Source organism: Peromyscus leucopus, chromosome 22 (genome assembly GCF_004664715.2).
Source record: "Peromyscus leucopus breed LL Stock chromosome 22, UCI_PerLeu_2.1, whole genome shotgun sequence".
Taxonomy (NCBI): domain Eukaryota; kingdom Metazoa; phylum Chordata; class Mammalia; order Rodentia; family Cricetidae; genus Peromyscus; species Peromyscus leucopus.
The window spans coordinates 40,850,736-40,869,731 of record NC_051081.1 but is presented as its reverse complement, the minus strand read 5'-3'; the positions used below and the strand labels follow the sequence as shown (position 1 = coordinate 40,869,731).

Below are 18,996 nucleotides of genomic sequence, written 5' to 3'. Positions count from 1 at the left end.
CTCACTCAGCTCTACCTGGTGCTCCCAGGGCAACTGGAACTTACTGCCCCCTCCCTCCCGCAGCACCAGCCACCCTGGTGCGGGTATCCCCCGCAGGACCAGCTTGTTTGATTCATCTCGTCTCTGGTGCTTAGCATCGGGCAGGTACACACAGAGCTAGCGCTGAAAGGCTGGGGGGCGAGGTAGGGAGGAGGCGGAAGAAATGACCCCAAAGTACACAAGGGCAGGGAGCGCGATCGGACCAGTCCCAGGCCTTCCTAGGGTCTTGGATGAGTGCTTTATCCTCTAGGGGGCCTCGGTTTCCTCGTCGGCGAAACTGGGGGCGCTAGATAGCGCCCCACCGCACCCGCGGGACAGTGGGGTGCAGCGGAATGAACCGCCAGGCTGCAAGGGTACCCGGGACGCGAGGGTCGGAGGGCTGGCTCACCTGGAGGTGACAAGGACGGCTGGGGACTGCATGTCGGCCGCGGGCGGGTGGACGGTCACGGGACACGGCGTCGCTGCGTCCCGGCCCCTCCCAACTCGGGCTCGGCACCGCCTCCTCGGCTCTGGCCTGCCCCCTGGTGGCGCGCCTTGCACCTCGCGGACTCCGTGGCCTCGGGGTAGTGGGGGGGGGGGGGGCTTTGTTTCTCAGCCCTCCCCAGATTCCCCCATAGTCACCTCATAAACCTGGAACCTGATGTCATTTAATGCCAGTACACGCTTAGCCCTCTAACGCGATAGGACTGCAGCCGCTAGTCCTCAAACCTCTTGCCTGCAGCCAACTGCAAAAGCACTTTCTCCTCTCTCTCTCTCTCTCTCTCTCTCTCTCTCTCTCTCTCTCTCTCTCTCTCTCTCTCTCTCTCTCTCCCTCCCTCCCTCCCTCCTCCCTCCCTCCCTCTCTCTCTCTCTCTCTCTCTCCTCTCTCTCTCTCTCTCTGCGTTTAATTAACACTGCACTTGTGAGGTCGAGGACAACTTTCAGGAGTTGGTTTTCTCCTTCCGGGTAGATTCTAGGGTGAGGGTTGAACTTAGGTCACCAAGCCCGCATAGAAAGTGCTTTCACCCACTCACTGAGCCAACTCACAGGCCGAGATTTTAATGCACTTCCCCCGCCAGTCCTATCTTAAACTCTCTCTCCTTTTCCCACCCTCCCCTCCCATCCCCTTTCTTCCTCTTTCTGCTCATTGCAGAAAGGGACCACCATCTTGCTATTCATCTAGCGGATGCTCACCAGCACAGCTCAGGCTTGGGGCTGCAGAAGGAGATTCAGTTTTGTCTAGTGGTACTGAGAAACATATACATAGCGCACAGGGAGTGGTCCTCCCCGGGATGAGGCTGGAGGGAGGAGCATCTTGTGCAACATGGTCTTTGTTACCAGTGCCTCAGCCAGGGAACTGAGCAGGAAGCACAGTCTCAGATTTAGAACCCACATTCCAAGCATTGCACACAATTATGCACGGGAGCCCGTAGGACCCTCGGAAGCAGAAAATGGAATTGCTGTCAAGCAAGTGGGTCACTTTCATAGGAATCCTTGGCAGACACCAGGGGTGCTGAGATTCCTGTAGTGCACAGTCATGGGGAAGCCCATCTCATTAGCTCACAAGGTATCAGTGGCAGGCAGGTTAGCAGCCTGGGTTCTCATGGGGAGTCCTCACTATGGTCTCTGCTTTCCTACACCCTCTCGTGATAGCTCTCCAGGGCTCTCATGGGAGAGGGTGTCACCTGGACTCTTAACCTTAATAATCTCCTTTCCACCCAGGATTCCACATGCACAATATGAATATGTGTTTCTTTCTACCCATTGTCAAGGAGCAGGGTCCCAGAGAAACAAGAGTTGGTGAACCAGAGTGGGAGGAATATCGTGTGGAAGCTCCAGAGACAAGGAGGGGCTCACGAGGGCCTGAGCAGAGGAGGGAAGGAGGAGTAGTCAGGGAATGAAGTACTCAGGGTTTTGAGCTTAGGACTTTGCACTGCCCTGGAGACCAACCCTGGCCACCAGAGAACTGTGAACAAAGCAATGTCCTGGGCAGCTGAGCTGTGGGCAGTAGTTTGAAGATGCACAGACTTGCAGAGCACTCCAGAATGGGGAAAACAGTGAAGGCTGCTGAGGGGCAGACTAGGGGGCAGGTGTGAGAACCCCAGGAGACGGGGGTTTACGGGCACATGAGAAGAGGAGCCAAGGTGCTGCACTAGGCTGAGATGTGGCTCTGTTCTTAGAGCGCTTGCCTGCCATACACGAGGGCTGGAGTTTCACGCTCAGTACCATGTAAATCCATGGCAGTAAGTTGAGCATTCAGGAGGGCTGAAGGAAGGAGAACCAGCAGATTGAGGTCATCCTCCACTCCACAGTGAGTTCGAGGCCAAGTCAGCCTGGGGGTACATGAGACCTTGTCTTCCCAAAATAAAAGAATAAAGATAAAGTCTTTGTTCTTAAAGGTGCTGGTGGTGCACACCTTTAGTACCAGCACTTGGGAGGCAGAGGCAGGTGGATCCCTGTGAGTTTGAGGCCAGCCTGGTCTACAGAGGGAGTTCCAGGACAGCCAAGGCTACACAGAGAAACCCTCTCTTGAAAAACAAAAGAATAAAAATAAACATTAAAAAGATGCTGCTGTGGTTTGGTTCTTGCGAGTAGTTGGATGTTGTTCTATTTTGTGGCGGGACACTTGGAAGAGCCCAAAGGTGGTAAAATGATGAGTCTGTTTTGGACAAGAGAGACTTCCGGAGCTGGGATGTGGAGGTCACTGAATCTATGGTCAGGACCTGGGGACTTAAGAGTCAGATGTGGGATCCTGGGTGGAAAGGAGACTATTAAGAATAAGGGTATAGCCGGGCGGTGGTGGCGCACGCCTTTAATCCCAGCACTCGGGAGGCAGAGCCAGGCGGATCTCTGTGAGTTCGAGGCAAGCCTGGGCTACCAAGTGAGCTCCAGGAAAGGCGCAAAAAGCTACGCAGAGAAACCCTGTCTCGAAAAACCAAAAAAAAAAAAAAAAAAAAAAAAAAAAAAAAGAATAAAGGTCCAGGTGACACCCTCTCCCATGAGAGCCTGGAGATATATCTTGAGAGGGTCTAGTGCTGTGGAACCACTGTTGTACACTGTAAATGTGCATTGCTCTCATGGTCAATAAAAAGCCAATAGCTGGGCAGGAAGAGATTGGGTGAGGCAACCTGACACAGAAAGAATTCTGGGAGGAGATAGGGAGTGGCCAGCCAGATGCAGGGGAAGCAAGACGAGAATGTTCCACTGAGAAAAGGTACCAAGCCATGTGGCTAAATATAGAAAAGAATTATGGGTTAATTTAAGTGTAATAGCTAATTAGTAATGAGCCTGAGCTACTGGCAAAGCATTTATAAGTAATTTTAAGCCTCTGAGTCAATTATTTGGGAAGCAGCTGCCAATGTGGGAACAGGGAGGTGGGGCAGAAATGACTGTTTACATATGGCACCCAAACGTTCGGCAAGAATTTCCTCATAAAGCCTGAAAAAGCTTTAAAAAAGGATTCTAAACACATAAAAACAGAGTTAAACTGGGTTTCTTGGTAGCCGCTTTTTTTTGGGTAGGCTCTGTTTGCTTGCAGTGAACAGAGGCACAGCTCCTTCAAGACATGGCTTCCTGACCCAGTGTTAGTGACAAACACTGCCCTGCTCGATACCAAACACTCAGATGGAGTTTATGAGCAGTGGGTGGCACACTACTCGGTGGCAGCGTGAACCCAAAAACTTCCCAGAGTTGAGGCAGTAAATATGATTCCCAGAGCTGGCAGTAAACATACCTCCACCATAAGACTAGCCTCTCAAGGACCCAAGAAGCGGGCATCCTAGACACATCTGCTCAGCAGCTTAAAGGCTCATGTGCTCAGAAAAGGATAGAGATAGGCAGTAAAGACAGATTCAGATGAAAATATAAAAATAAAATAAAAGTCTCTAAACGGTTTAGAGTGTGTTTAAAAATATACATAGGCTTGGGAGAGAAAGGAGAAGGTAAAGACAGTCATAAAAAGACTATATAGTTTTAAAATAATACAGTAAAGCTCTTAAAGAGGGAATAAAGTAATATAAAAGTATTAAATATTTATATTTATATTTACGTGGCAATATAAAAAAGCCATGTAAAGATGGAAAATATACAGAGAGTCTGGATATACATAATAACTGTATGTTATTGTGCTGTCTTTTATAATTTTTGACTGCTATGAGACATTTGATTATAAAAATTGCTGGATTAAATCACTCTATATATTTTAAAATATCTTGACTCCAAAATTTAGGTCAAAAAGTATGTCACTTTGGGAGAGGTTGTGTTTTTGTTTCCACAAGAAATGAGAGGTTATGGATACATATTGGGGTTAAGGAAAATCAGGTTTGATCCAGGAAGACCCCCTGAAATCTTGACTACCAACATGGGAAAATAAACCTAAAGTGACTACAAGATGTAACATATATTTTACCTGCTAAGACATAAAACAAAGAATTATCTTTGACTGGATTATGTACAATGCACAATTTATATTTGTATTAATACAGACATGTATGTTACTTTTAAAAATTTATATATTTTCAGAGCAAGGGAACCATACACCAATGAAAACAATGGCCCAGATGATCTAGCATTCAAAACAGCTTCAAAGCTGCTAAGATGATTCAGCCTCACAAAATACTACATCCAAGACTTAAAAACTATCCTAAATTTTCTGAGTCCCAATAATATCACCAGCACACACAATCAAAAGGAAGTAGTTTAGAGAACTATGCCCACATTCCCCAAAATAAACTATGGTTATTTGTCATTGTTTAGTTGTTGGTTACAAGTTGTTATTGGTAATGGTGAGAAAAAAAGCTGAACAAAGGATATTAGATTCAGGGATCTTATTATAAAAACAAAAGGGGGATATATAAACTATAGGATAAAAGGGTAGATTACTGATTCTACTTTAATAAAAACAACAACTATTAATCTTACATATTTTACATTGGTATGGATTTTGATTTATTGATACAATTTTAAAGTTAATTCTGTTATACTGTATGTACATTTCTAGTCTTGTTTAAGGTATTATGTTTATGCAACTCATTTAAAAATGTAATATATAGGGGCTGGAGAGATAGCTCAGAGGTTAAGAACACTGACTGTTCTTCCAGAGGTCCTGAGTTCAATTCCCAGCAACCGCATGGTGGCTCACAACTATCTGTAATGAGATCTGGTGCCCTTTTCTGGTGAGCAGGCAGTACATGGTATACATAATAAATAAATAAATAAGTCAAAAATGTAATATATAATTAAGAAATATAGATTAACAGTCATCTATAATAGTCAAAATTATAGTCATGTTAGAAATGATTTCAAGGTTATACAGAGATATATTTCAAATAAATAGATAGTCCTCAAACACTTTAAAGACCTACAGAATATGGCATTTAATATGTTTAATAACCTAAGGCATTTCATCACAGTGAGACATGTCTGCTATTGACAGCATCAATCTACTTCAGAGATGATGGGCACCAAAGAAACTCCATATGGAGTGGTTTTTTATGGCAAAAGCTAGCCACAAGGGCAGAAAAGCTGCCCTTGCCTCAATTGTAGACAGTATATTGTTCAAACTGGACCAGCAGGATACAAGAAAGGTGACTGTCGAACTTTTCCAAAACAAGGTAGGACAGTCCTTCAGAATTCCCTGTCAGATATTCTACTTGGATGCCCCAATGGTTCAGAGGAACCTAGTGTGACTGTTGTGGTGGCCAGATGTCCCTGTCATTAGGTAACCTTTCATTCTTCTGGGGTCTTTGATGAGGTTGAAGACTAGATAGTTATAATTATAGTTTTCACTGATCTCTAAAATATATAAAGAACTCAAGAAACTAGACATCAAAATACTGAACAATCCAATTAAAAGATGGGCTAAAGAGCTAAACAGAGAATTCTCAAAAGAAGAATCACAAATGGCTGAAAGACATTTAAGGAAATGCTCAACATCCTTAGTCATCAGAGAAATGCAAATCAAAACAACTCTGAGATACCACCTTACACCTGTCAGAATGGCTATGATCAAAAACACTAATGACAGTCTATGTTGGAGAGGATGCGGAGCAAAGGGAACACTCCTTCACTGTTGGTGGGAGTGCAAACTTGTACAACCACTGTGGAAACAGTATACTGATTTCTCAGAAAATTGGGAATCGATCTCCCTCAAGACCCAGCCATACCACTCTTGGGCATATACCCAAGGAATGCTCAATCATACCACAAAGATACAGGCTGAACTATGTTCATAGCAGCATTATTCATAATAGCCAGGACCTGGACACAACTTAGATGCCTGTCAACTGAAGAATGGATTAAGAAAATGTGGTACATATACACAATGGAGTACTACTCAGCAGAGAAAACAATGACAGCATGAAATTTGCAGGCAAATGGATGGAATTAGAAAACATCATCCTGAGTGAGGTAACCCAAACCCAGAAGGACAAACATGGTATATACTCACTCATAAGTGGATACTAGATATAAAGTAAAGAACAATCAGACTGCAACCCACAGATCCAGGGAGGCTACATAGCACGGGGGGACCCTAGGATGAGTATGGCTTATAATAAGTTTTGGTTTTACTCAATCACTGGGCAAGCTTCAGTGAAACATTTCACTATTAGGATAAGAATTTGTACTGTATCAAGCTGATAATAGAAAAAAAAATAAAGAGATAAAACATATAGTTTTCCTTAATTATGATGAAAAGGTAAATTAGATGTAAAACTTTAGAGTCACAAAAATAAAATAGAAAATAGAGAATTTTTCTAATTTTTGCCAAATACAAATAGACTAGATATTATAACTATAATTCTTACTTGATAATATTTTGTTGTATATAATCTTACTACATTAAAATTAAAAATCTTCCTTTTTAATTAGACAGAAAGGGGGAAATGCTGTGGAACAATCTTTGTACACTGTAAAAGTGTATTGCTCTCACTGTTAATAAAAAGCTGGTTGGCCTATAGCTGGGCAGGAAGAGATTGGGTGAGACAGCCTGACACAGAGAGAATTCTGGGAGGAAGAAGGGTGGAGACAGAGAGTTGCCAGTCATATGCAGAGGAAGCAAGATGAGAACGCTGTACTGAGAAAAGATACCAAGCCATGTGGTTAAACATAGATATGAATTATGGGGCTGGAGAGATGGCTTAGAGGTTAAGAGCACTGACTGTTCTTCCAACGGTCCTGAGTTCAATTCCCAGCAACCACAACCATCTGATCTGTAATGAGATCTGGTGCCCTCTTCTGGCCTGCAGACATACATGCAGGCAGAACACTGTATACATAATAAATAAATAAATCTTTAAAAAAGAGAATTATGGATTAATTTAAGTGTAAGAGCTAGTTAGTAATAAGCCTGAGGTACCAGCTGGGCATTTATAATTAATATAAGTCTCTGTGTGGTAATTTGGGAAGTGGCTGCTGGGTATTTCAGAGATACTGGCAGGACAGAAACTTCCACTTATAATCTAGGAAAGCAGAGACCATAGTGAGGACTCCCCATGAGACCCCAGGCTGCTAACCTCCCTGCTACCAATACCTTGTGAGCTAATGAGATGGACTTCCCCATGATTGTGCACTACAGGAATCTCAGCACCCCTGGTGCCTGCCAAGGGCACCACAAGATTCCTATGAAAGTGACCCACTTGCTTGATAGCAATTCCATTTTCTGCTTCCATGGGTCCCACAGGCTCCTGTGCTTAATTGTGTGCAATGCTTGGAATGTGTGGGATCTAAATCTGATATTGTGTGCTTCCTGCTCAGTTCCCTGGCTGAGGCAGTGGTAACAAGGACCATGTTGCACAAGACATTCCTCCCTCCAGCCTCTGCCTGGGAGGACCACTCCATGTGCACTTCTCCCAGAGGGAGTCAGACCTCCAGTGTTGTGTGGATTGTCGGATCAGCAGGGGGATGTCTGGACTCTGGCCTGCCATGTCCTAGCATCCCCTTTGATTCTAGTGGGGTGGGTTGTCTGAGGACCTGTTCTTTTTCCCTGCCCCTTAGTTTTAATGCTCCAGAGGTCTGCTCAGCTCCATGTGGTGACGTGGGAGGAACCACCATCTAGCTAGTCATTCAGCCAATGCTCACCAGCATTGCTCAGGCCTGGGGCTGAGGTTCAGTTTTGTTCCATGGTGTTCACTGACCACTTGGGAACAGCTGGAGATCAATAAAAATTCAGGCTCTGGGGGCATGAGGACACCCTGGAGATGGAGAGCTCATGAGTAACAGCCTGGGTCAGGAGGGGCGTATGAGGAACTCTTCCAGGAGCGGATGGTACCAGACCTGAGTGGTGAAAAGTGAAAGCACTTGTCCTGGTTTTCTCCTTGAAGAAATGGGTGTAACAGAACCACAGCAATGCTGACACTGATCACAGCGACTGCGTGAGATGAAATGTATGGCAGGCACTGTGGATCAAAAACCCTCCACCAACAGCCTTGCTTCTGCTTTGACTATGAGGGCTAGAAGAGGAAAATTTTTTCACATTTCCTTGTGGCTCAAAGGGGCCATGGGACTTACTTCTGGAATACACAGGGAAGTCTCTGCTGCTCTTCCAGAGGACCTGAGTTCTATTCCAACCACCCACATCAGGTCGCTTACAACTGCCCGGGACGATAGCTTCAGAGGATCCGATGCCCTCTTCTGGCCTCTGCAGGCACCAGCATGTGCACACACACACATAAAAATCAATCTTCTTTAGCCGGGCGTGGTGGCACACGCCTTTAATCCCAGCACTCGGGAGGCAGAGCCAGGCGGATCTCTGTGAGTTCGAGGCCAGCCTGGGCTACCAAGTGAGCTCCAGGAAAGGCGCAAAGCTACACAGAGAAACCCTGTCTTGAAAAAACCAAAAAAAAAAAAAAAAAAAAAATCAATCTTCTTTACTATGTTTTTTTCCTGAGACAGGGTTTCTCTGTGTAGTCTTGGCTATCCTGGAACTCACTTTGTAGACCAGACTGGCCTCAGCTCACAAAGATCTGCCTGCTCTGCACCACCACTGCCTGGCTTCACCAGCCAAGTTTATGGAGGCAGTTCCTCAGGTGAGGTCCCCCTTCCCAGGTGACTACGGTTTCTGTCAAGTTGACAGACACTAACCACACTGCTCCCTTCATCTTTGTGTATCTAGAACAGAAACCCTGGGTCCTTTGACTATGGTTGGAGGGATGGACCTTCCAAATAATGACACAATGGCAGCTGTGGTTCCGAAAGTCCTTGTTGATGTTTCATTTTTGGATGCTGTCTTAGTCACCGTTCTATTGCTGTGGAGAGACACCGTGACAAAGGTGACTCATGACAGAATGCATTTAACTGGGAGCTTGATTACAGTTTTAGAGGGTCTGTTCATTGCCATCATGGCAGGAAGCAGACAGGCCCGGTGCTGGAGCAGTAGCTGAGAGCCTCACATCCTGATCTGCAGGCAGAGGGAGAGGGTGAGGGAGAGAGACAGGGCCTGGCATGGGCTTTTGAAACCTCAAAGTCCACCCTCCATGACACACCTCCTGCAACAAAGCCACACCCTATTGCCATTCAAAGAGGCAGAGGATGTTTTTGCATGTTTGGAGAGAGAGTGTGTCTCATTATGCAGCTCAGGCTGATTGGAAAGTTAAAATCACTTTGCCTCCTGAATGCTGGGATTAGGGATAGAGGTCAACTCTATCAAAGTCACAAAGGAAGTCCACAGTAATGGTGGTTTGAAGGCCAGGTCCTCTCCCACACTGCACTGTTTCTCTTGGCCTCAATGGATGTGGTCAATTCTTCTCCCAGGACACCTCCCAACAGGGAAGCTTAGCAACCTCTGGCTTGACTAGCCAGGCACTCTTACATACTCTTGCCAGCAGATGGCACTCTCCATCAGTTCTCTGCAGTTTGTCCCAAATGGGAGTCCCTGAAATGCACCCCTGGGAAAGGCCTCTGGGAAAGAAGCCACCTTCTCCCATGATCTCTTCTCCCTTCCCCTACCCCACAGGGTGGTCTGGGCCACAGAGCAGGCCACACCCAGAGGCCCGAGGCCAGGACTTTGAGGACCCCAGTGTGAAGGCCAGAGCTGTGGCTTGGGGCAACCTGGGCAGCCTAGTTATAGGTTGAGCATGGGAAATTCCTGCAGCTTGAGGAAGCCAGGCTGTGGGCATCCACTGGTACTGCTCCTGGACCTGCTGGAATCTTTACTTCTGCTGTAGCAGGTCTTTCTGGGAGAGACCCCTGAAGTCTCCTAGGGGCTGAGTAGAGGAGCCAAAGTCATCAGAAGAAGAGGAGGAGGCAAGTAGATGTCTCTGCAGATTGATGTCAATTCTCTCCCTCCAACTCCCCTGAGGGGGATTTAAGCCAGTACTACCACCACCCCCAGACCACACACACACACACACACACACACACACACACACACACCTGTTCTGGATCAGAGGTCAGGGGCCATGGTGGGTGTGGATGGGCTTCAAAACAGCTTGACCACACAGCAGCCGTGACAGGCTTAGGGGCCTAGACACAGCTTCTGTGACAGGCTTACTGGCAGGCAACACCCAGATCCATGAAAAGCCATAAGCTGACACCACTCAGGGATCCACCGAGGGATGAGGAAGTACCTGGCATCCCAAACATTCCAGTCATTAGATAAGGTGGCCGGATGTCCCAGAGTCTTGCATACACCTGTTTTTGTTTTACAGATACCCCTAGACAAACATCAGGCAATCAGGGTCCTGAACCATGGAAATCCCCTCACCCCAACCTCTGCTATGACTAAAAAAACTCTGCCCAGCCTGGGCTCAGGACTCTCTGCTCTCACTGCTGAGCTGGACAGACAGAGAGACCAAGATCAGAGCTTGAAGATAATAAAGGCTCTTCACTTTTACATGAGGGATTTGGTCTCTGTGGTGGTCTTTTGGGGGTCCCCACGATCTGGGCATAACAGTGAGCCCGCACATAGGATACACACACACTTTCTCTCTGCTCTGGACCATAGGTCGGAGGTCATGGTGGGCCTACACAGAGGACACACTTCTGACCCACTGTCGTGGTTCCACAACCTTTCACTTGTCCTTGGCTGACATGTGATTATCAGTCTCACTGTAGCTGGCAGGAGGCAAAGCCAGGAAGGGTGAGGAACTTGCAGCCAGAGGCCAAAGGGGCAGCTTGAATTCAGGGTTCTTGTCAGTGGGCAAAGTCAGATCTGGAACCAGGACGATAACAGCCCAGAGGTCTAAGTGTTTTCCAACATGGAACCGACTTGTGAAACACGCAGTCTGGACCTGAGAGCCTACTGTGGAAAGAAGGGCAGCGAGGCACCAGGAGCCAGTGTCCCTCTGAACAAAGAGACCCCTGGCTGGCCACTGTGTCCAAGGGTGGGAAGGAATTTACTGTAGGAACCCTCGGTCCTACCAGAGCTACTTCCTCCGGGCACCCAAAGAAGGAAACCCACAATTATGGCTTTTTCCTCTGCTCCCCAACCTAGGCACCAACGGTAGGTTGTCAACCCAGCTGTCTGGCATCCGGGCAAAAGCAGGAAGGCCCTGAATAGGCAGGCAGCCCAAGCCATGGTCCAGGTGCCAGCTATGGGCTGAGCTCAGGGCACATTCACCTCCCATGTAACTCTGCAGCTATTGACCCTGGTCAGAGCTTTCCTTCCAGCTCCCAAACATCCCCAGACCCCAGACCAAGCTCTGCCCCTGTCTCCCAGGTGGCCCGGATGGAGGAGGAACTGATTCACAGGCCCGATTTAGATGTTCAGTTTGGTATCCAATGTAATTTTTTAAAATAAGATTTATTTATTACGCATACAGTGTTCTGCCTGTATGTATGCCTGCATGCCAGAAGAGGGCACCAGATCTCATTATGGATGGTTGTGAGCCACCAATGGGTTGATGGGAATTGAACTCAGGACCTCTGGAAGAGCAGCCAGTGCTCTTAACCTCTGAGCCATCTCTCCAGCCCTCCAATGCAATTTATAGTAAAGGGAAGGGGTGTGGCCCAGACCCTCAAAGCCGCCTGACAGTTGGTTGTCTATTTTTTAGACATTCTTGCTCTGGAGGTTTGTCTGAACTGAATCGCTACAGACTGGCGACCTACCTCCTCAGGGCAGTCTGCTCTTTAGAACCAGGGCTAGCCAAATAAGAGCCCCAGGGTCTGCAAGCTCAGGTGTCCCCTACGGATAGGGCGGAGGTGGACGCCTTTTCCACCTGAGTGCTCTAAGGGTGCTATAACCACAGTGGCACCAGAGCGCTACCCCAAGGGGTCTGCTGCTCACCCTCGGGGCTTGTAGCTACATGCGAACATACCAGCAGCCTGCTGCCTTTTGCCCTCCCGACCTTGAAGAAATATGATCGCCCGCACATCCCCGCGAGCCCCCCATGTCAGGACAGTTGAGAGAAGGTCACCACGATGGTTGCACATTTGAACACTGAGCCCTTACTCTGCGTGGGAGTTGGCTACTCTAAGCCCAGCTGCCTTCCTAATTAATTGAGCCCTTGGAGAGTTTGGCTTTGGCGCAAGATCCCCGCCCAGATCTTTTCCTTTCTGACAGTCGGTCCGAATCCATCTATCTCTTTCTGCCCTGTTCCCCCCGTGACCCCCCCCCCAGCCACTCATCCTTCGTCATAGATCCTCTCCCTTGCTCTGGTGTCCCGCTGCGATCCTCAGAAACACACCCGCTACCCACGCACAGACAACTTTCTTTTCTGTACATAGATACCAACCAAAAGTGCACAGTAAACATCCCCATGTAGCTGCTCCCTGTGGCCTCCGGGTGAGAGTCCACCAAGGGGGCGCAAGGCGAGAAAGCTGGGTGGGAGGGACCCAGTCTTGCCTCGGCCTGGGTCTGGCAACCCTAGCACTTGCAAAGTAGCGGGGAGGGGGTGTTTCTCTGTAAAGAAGTGCGAAGGAAGCTGGGCGGGTATGCGCGACGCCCCATCCTCCAGCCAAGGAGAGCGCTCAGGTCTTAGGGCGTCGAGTGGGGGTTGCAGTGCCTTAGGGTGGACACCGCTTTGTGGCGGGAATGTCTCTCACCTAGCAAGGACAGGGACACCGTGCTGCAGCAAGGGGAGGCGGCTCCTGCCCTGCATTGCGCGACAGGCTTGAGTAGCCGGCCTTAGAGCTGCTGGTCGAGCGTTCAGCAGGGGGCGCTGGGCGGGCATGGGGTGGGAGAGGAGGGGGGCAGCGGCTTGCTGCGCACACTTCCCCCATTATTAAACACTGTGTTCAAAAGGCGTCGCGGGACTTCCCGGAGCCACGGAGCCCGTGTCGCGCGACCGAACGGCCCACGGAGCCCATAGACCTGAGCGCCGCGGCCGCACTGTGTCTCTGGCTGCTGAGCGCGGTTCAGCTCACCAGGCTGTCGCAGGAACGGCTCGGTGGTGCCACACCACTTCATATTGTCGCTTTACCGGAGGCTGGCTGGGAGGGCTCCGGCCACGGCAGCCTCGGGGCACGGCCGCGCGGACTCGATCACCGGCTTCATAGACCAAGCGATTCAAGGTATTTTATGGGTCTTCTGTGCCAGCCCAGCCCGTCTGTTTCTGCTCTGAGACGAGCTGGGGGAGGCAAGTTTCTGCTCCATTGGGTTGTGAGTCAAGGTCCCATGAACCCCATCTTCAGGTGTTAGAAACTTCGTCTCCGAAGTCAGCGCATCCGAACTTGCTAAGCCTGGACTGTGGCGCCAGTTGGCTTGGTTTCTGAGGGCTGAGGGGTTGGAGGTCCCTCTGTGGAAGTGTAGGCTGGCAGGTCTCCCTCAAGCAGGCAAGAGGAGTTCAAGATCTGCTTCTTTGGGGGGAAGGGTCTAGAGTGGCTTCGGGACTGGAGTCCTTGGAGAAAAGGACAGAAATGGGGACCCTGGAGTTCCCGCCAAGAGGGACTAGCAGTGATGGTAGCCCCCATGTCTCTAGGGGAGGATGCACATTTTAAGGAGAATCAGGTTAGAGAAACAGGTATCCGATTAAAGTAAATGGCCTTTCTCTGTATCCGGAGGGCCCCTGTCAGCAGGCTGCATGGGGTGGACAGTGGCTTCTGTGTGGGAAATGTGGGCGCCTGTGTTCTGTGGCAGTCAGGCCCCAGCTGCCAGAGTCCAGGACTTCAGTTGTGTGGGGAGGACAGGGATGCCTGGAGCTCAAGCATCCCATCTTACCCTGTGCTGGACCCTCCAAAGGTAGAGTGTGGGTGGATTTGCGGGGTAGTTGCTGTGTGTCATCTGGCTTTTATTAATCTCCATTGAAGCCATTAAAGCAGACAGATAGGGAAAATTTAACTAATTTCAGGCGGAAATGCAAGCAATTTTGGCCTTAATTCTGCCCAGCCAAAGATCTAGCTTGGAAATCAGGAGGGAAAGGAAGGCAAATAGGCCGGAAAAATAAAGTTGGGCAGCCACCGACAGTCTGCAGGCTGTTGATAGCAGCGTGGAAAAACAGGCAGAGGCCACCTTGCAGTAATCACCCATCTCAGAAACACATACAGTCTTTTTTATTTTTCGAGACAGGGTTTTTCTGTGTAGCTTTGCGCCTTTCCTGGGACTCACTTGGTAGCCCAGGCTGGCCTCGAACTCACAGAGATCCACCTGGTTCTGCCTCCCGAGTGCTGAAATTAAAGGCGTGAGCCTTAGCACAGCTTTCTTTTCGGTACATAGGAACCCTGGGCCCGTCTTCAGAAGGTCTGTCACAGCACTCTGCACTGACTCATGGGAAGCTCTAATCCGGTTACCAAAATCAGGGGAAACTCCAGACCTGCCTCTGCATAGGGTACAGGAGATCAGAGCATGGGAAGGGCCCTAAAATAGCAGGATCATCAGACTTGGTGAGGGCTGGCTTGGTGTACTGTATTGTAGAACCAACTAAATCCTTCTGACGGAGGGAGCTCGGCTTGACCAGCAAGACCCAGAGGTCCGCCGCCTTCCCCCCTCCCCCCCCAGAAGTGAGGTATGGTGGAGGCTGCAGAGAAAGCTCTTTGGGGGAACGCAAGTGCGGGGGTGAGGGTGGGGTTGGGGAGGTTGGGGTGGTGGTGGTGGAGGAGGTGGGACGGGGCTGGGGACACAGCCCAGCACCTCTGCTTAGCTTGTGACCACCCTCTTCAGTTTAGAAAAGGGCTGCTTGAGCAACACACCCAGACTGTAGACTTAAGGCACGAAGGCCTGGCGTCCACGGTTGAACAAATCCCGAAGGTGGGGGGAGTCTGCATGGTCTCTCCGATGGGGCAAAACGAAACCATATGACGCCCTTCAAAGGCAACGCCTTATCTGCTCTCTGGTGGAATTTAAACTCCCCCCTCACCAGCCCACCCCTAAAGAAGAAGGGCCCATGACCAGAAATAAAACCTCAAGCCAGGAATAAATCATACTAGAGTGAAAGACTAAGCAGAGCTCACTATGGCAGTCATCTCGGCCTCTAATCTTTCCTGGAAGGTTCTTTGCATCCCACAGCCTTTTCCCTTCCGGTTTGGTGGCTGCTGGAGCACCAGGAGCAGCCAAGAAACAAGGAAAGCTTCCTGTGGACTTGGGAGAACCTATTGCTAACCTGGGCCTTCATTTCCATTCTGCTGAAGGGAAAAGGTGACCTGGAGGAGAGGAGGTCTCTGTCGTGGTGAAGCTGTGTTCCGTTTCTGGACTATTCTCCGGGCCCAATTTGCACCGGAAACCGAGGTTAGTGAGGGTGTTTAGTAGGCTGGGTTGGGAGAAGAGAAGGAACCAAAGGGGAAAATGTTTTTTAGGAAATGAGAATTTTTCGTTTTGCACAGCCAGGGGTCTCGCAGCTCTCTGGGGGTGCTCAGCCTAGCAGTAAGGAGCAAATGCCGTACAGAACAAGTACCCGAGAAAGTGCGTGCCCTTATTTTGTGCCCACTTGGCTTTCTGGTCACCTCTGACCAGAAGTCTGAGCTACTCTTTAGGCAAAGGCAAGGCGCTGGAGCAGGCAGAATTGAAGAGGCCTTAGGGTTTCGGTCCTGGGGTGCGGTGGTGCGTTCTTGGCCCCGACAGCTCAGCGATTAGGTGTGCAACTATGGTCGTAGTGAAGGCCGAAGAACCAAAGCATTAGGTATAGGAGACAAGAAAGAATTGGCAGCACTCGTTCTGAAGCCCAGATGTGGGAACCACTGCCTGCTCCTATGGGCCTTCCTGGGATGTTATGTATCAAGCACAGAAAAGCCAAAGCAAGCTGTCCCCATGGCTGCGCGTACTGGCTCCACTCTCGTTCAACGCTTTCTGTTTCTGTCCTTCCCACGGAGGAACTAGCTTCCCCGAGCTGAGTGCGGAGCTGCGACCCTCCCTCCGCTGCTGCTGTCCACCTGTCCCGATGCGACCCACACACCTCACCTACTGCACTCGCGGGCTGCCAAGCCCCTAGAAGCCGCGCACTGGGAAGCATTCGACGTGACCGACGCGGTGCAGAGCCACCGTCGCGAGCCGCGCGCCTCCCGCAAGTTCTGCCTGGTGCAAGTTCTGCCTCGGCGATGGCCCCGCTGCCGAGGAGTGCGCGCTGTTGGTGATCTCCTCCCGTACACAGAGGAAAGAGAGTCTGTTCCGGGAGATCCCGGCCCAGCCAGGTCTCCGCGCTCTGGGATCAGGCACTGGGTTTTAGAGAGCATCCCTGGGCCGGACGCAGGCGGCAGCAGATGGCGCTGGCGGGGATCCGGAGAGCGAAGGGCAGCAGTGGAGGCAGGGACAGCGCAGGGCTGATGTCCAGGCAGCCACAAGTCTCTGCACATAAACTTTTAAGGAGCTGGACTGGGGAGTCTGGATCATCGCGCCAATAGGCGTGATCAACAAGCAGTACGAAGACATACGGTGGAGGCCTGCGGGTGCAGGTAGCTTTCCTTCTGGGGAGGACCTTGGTCGCCAAGGACCTCAGTTGAAGAGCAGCCTCATCCTGGCCTGTCACCAGGCCGGAGGGATGGTGGAATATGGCCTCCGCCTGCGCAGAGGAGAGAGCACACAGTTCACACTCACATTTACACACTCCTTCACTCACGCACACGTTTACCATGGACAGCAGGAGTGGAAAGCCTTGTGCGGATGCAACGATTGGATGTCACAGTCATGTTTATATAACATCGATACAAACTGCTGTCTCTTTTAGAAGGGTGTGTGTTTATTGGCACGAAGTCCAAGTAGAAACCGGTTAGCTTTGGATTCTCCATATATAGTTGGAGGCTGGGTGGCTGGATTTCTGGCAATGGACACTGAGTCCCCCTGCAGGGCTGTAATACCCAGAATCTCTCTCTCTAGACGTGTGCATTGGGAATCTTCAAAAAGTAAGGAACCACCGGGGGGGGGGGGGGGGGAGCACCGATCCCCTAAACAAGCCCGATGTGGTGCTGTCTCAGTTTTGAAAAGGAAGCTTTATCCAAAAGAAGTATGTTGTGCTGCAAATATCAATACCGACTTAAAAAAAAATCAATTCCAACTAGGAATGATCCGGGAAGTAGGAAAAATACTTTTCTCGTGGCGGTGTGTGAAATGGCGGAAAGGAGTGCGGAATAGGATCGGCCAGGTGTAGAAGCATCTAGAAGGTGGTAGCAGGAGGAAGTTAGAGCAATGGCTGTACATGGGTGGCAGAGGCAGCTGGGGTGTGTGCCAAGAGGGTTTCCCAAGAGGCTGCAAAGGAGGCTCTGAGGGCTTGCGTGTCCTGGGGCAGCTCCAGGGGAGGACCCAAGCCCACCGGCCAGGTGGGCACAGCCCCCTCCGAAAGGCCGTGTGTGTTTATGCTTTGCTGTCACATCCGTGCTGGCCCAAGTGTGCCTCTCACTGTGCTTGTTGGGAACTTTTTGACAGTGTGACAGTGACAGGAAGTGAAGCCACACACACAGATGCCTTTGTCAGATCTAAGGGCACAGCCTGGACCTGCAGTGCAAGAGGAAGTTGGGATGAGCAGGGAGCGAGCCTGTCTCCCATCTCAGAATTTTTGCTCTACGGAGGTGTTTGATTTCAGGGTGGCTGTCCATCCTTTGAGATCTCCTGTCACTGGCTGGGAAAGAGAAATAATCTGGCATTCTCCACCTCAGATAAATCACAGAAAACATGAGCACCCTTAGTGTAATTTTATTTTTGCATTTCACTTTATATGGTGGGACAAACAGATTTTGTCTTTGGTTCTTTGATAAAGAGTAATGATCAGGTCTTTTAGCTGCAAATTTTCCGCTCCAAATGAATAGTTCATGCATTAAAAACAAAAACAAGATTTAACACACTACCTACCTGTGACTTGCCCCTTTAGCAGATGATGTAAGTGATCCTGAAAAGTTTGTGATTGTTTTGCGTTCTGTTTTATGTATAAATAAAGAGGCAGATCTTTTGAGTCCTCTCACTGTGAAGGTAGTTGCTGAATCTTGAACCTGCTTATAGCTTGATGCTGTGTAAGCAGGCCCTGGGTGGGCAGTGGAATGCGGCACACAGTGAATGGCCCGCAGCTTAAAAAGTAATTTTAACCCGATTCTGATACTGTTGCTTTAAGGAAATGGCAAAACTCGAAGCAGTGGTAATGCCACCAAGGCTCAAGTCCATGCTGTTCCCTCAGCAGCTAAAGACAGAATTAATTAGTTTCAGGGAAGTCACTTTCATTTTGCAATGACACCCACTGTTCCTCAGCTTGGCTCCTAATGAGGTGGGGCAGGAGAGGTTTTGAAAACTGCGATCTCCTTGTTGGCAGTCTTCCAGCTCGGATTTGGCCAGAACAGAGCTCCAAGGCTTGCAGGCTGCAGTCAAGCATCTGCCTGCTGCCCAGCCCTGGCCAATTGGGCAGCCCTGGATGACACTGTATGTAGTCGGAGGAAGGTTTCTCCGGTCCCACCAAGCCCCTGCAATTCCATGGCCTGCTTATAAAAAAGTCAACCAGAAGCTTATATTAATTATATCTGCTCGGCCATTAGCTCAGGCTTATTACTGACTAGCTTTTACACTTAAATTAACCCATAATTCTTATCTGTGTTTAGCCACGTAGCTTGATACCTTTTCTCAGTTCTGCCTTGTCATCTTGCTTCCTCTGTGTCTGGCTGACAACTCCTGACTCAGCCCTTCCTCTTCCCAGA

The 18,996-nt window shown here is 49.5% G+C and overlaps 1 protein-coding gene and 1 pseudogene across 1 annotated transcript in view; one reads left to right on the top strand and one right to left on the bottom strand.

Moving 5' to 3' along the window:
• Hs1bp3 (HCLS1 binding protein 3) overlaps positions 1–534 on the bottom strand; it is a 35,044-nt gene extending 34,510 nt beyond the window's left edge. Inside the window, exon 1 of the mRNA XM_028867604.2 lies at positions 428–534. Coding sequence (XP_028723437.1) covers positions 428–459 — 32 coding nt within the window. The 5' untranslated portion in view covers positions 460–534. The remainder of the gene's footprint in view (positions 1–427) is intronic.
• A 10,679-nt stretch (positions 535–11,213) lies between these two features.
• Positions 11,214–17,242, top strand: LOC114692023 (annotated as a pseudogene).
• Positions 17,243–18,996: the final 1,754 nt, after the last annotated feature.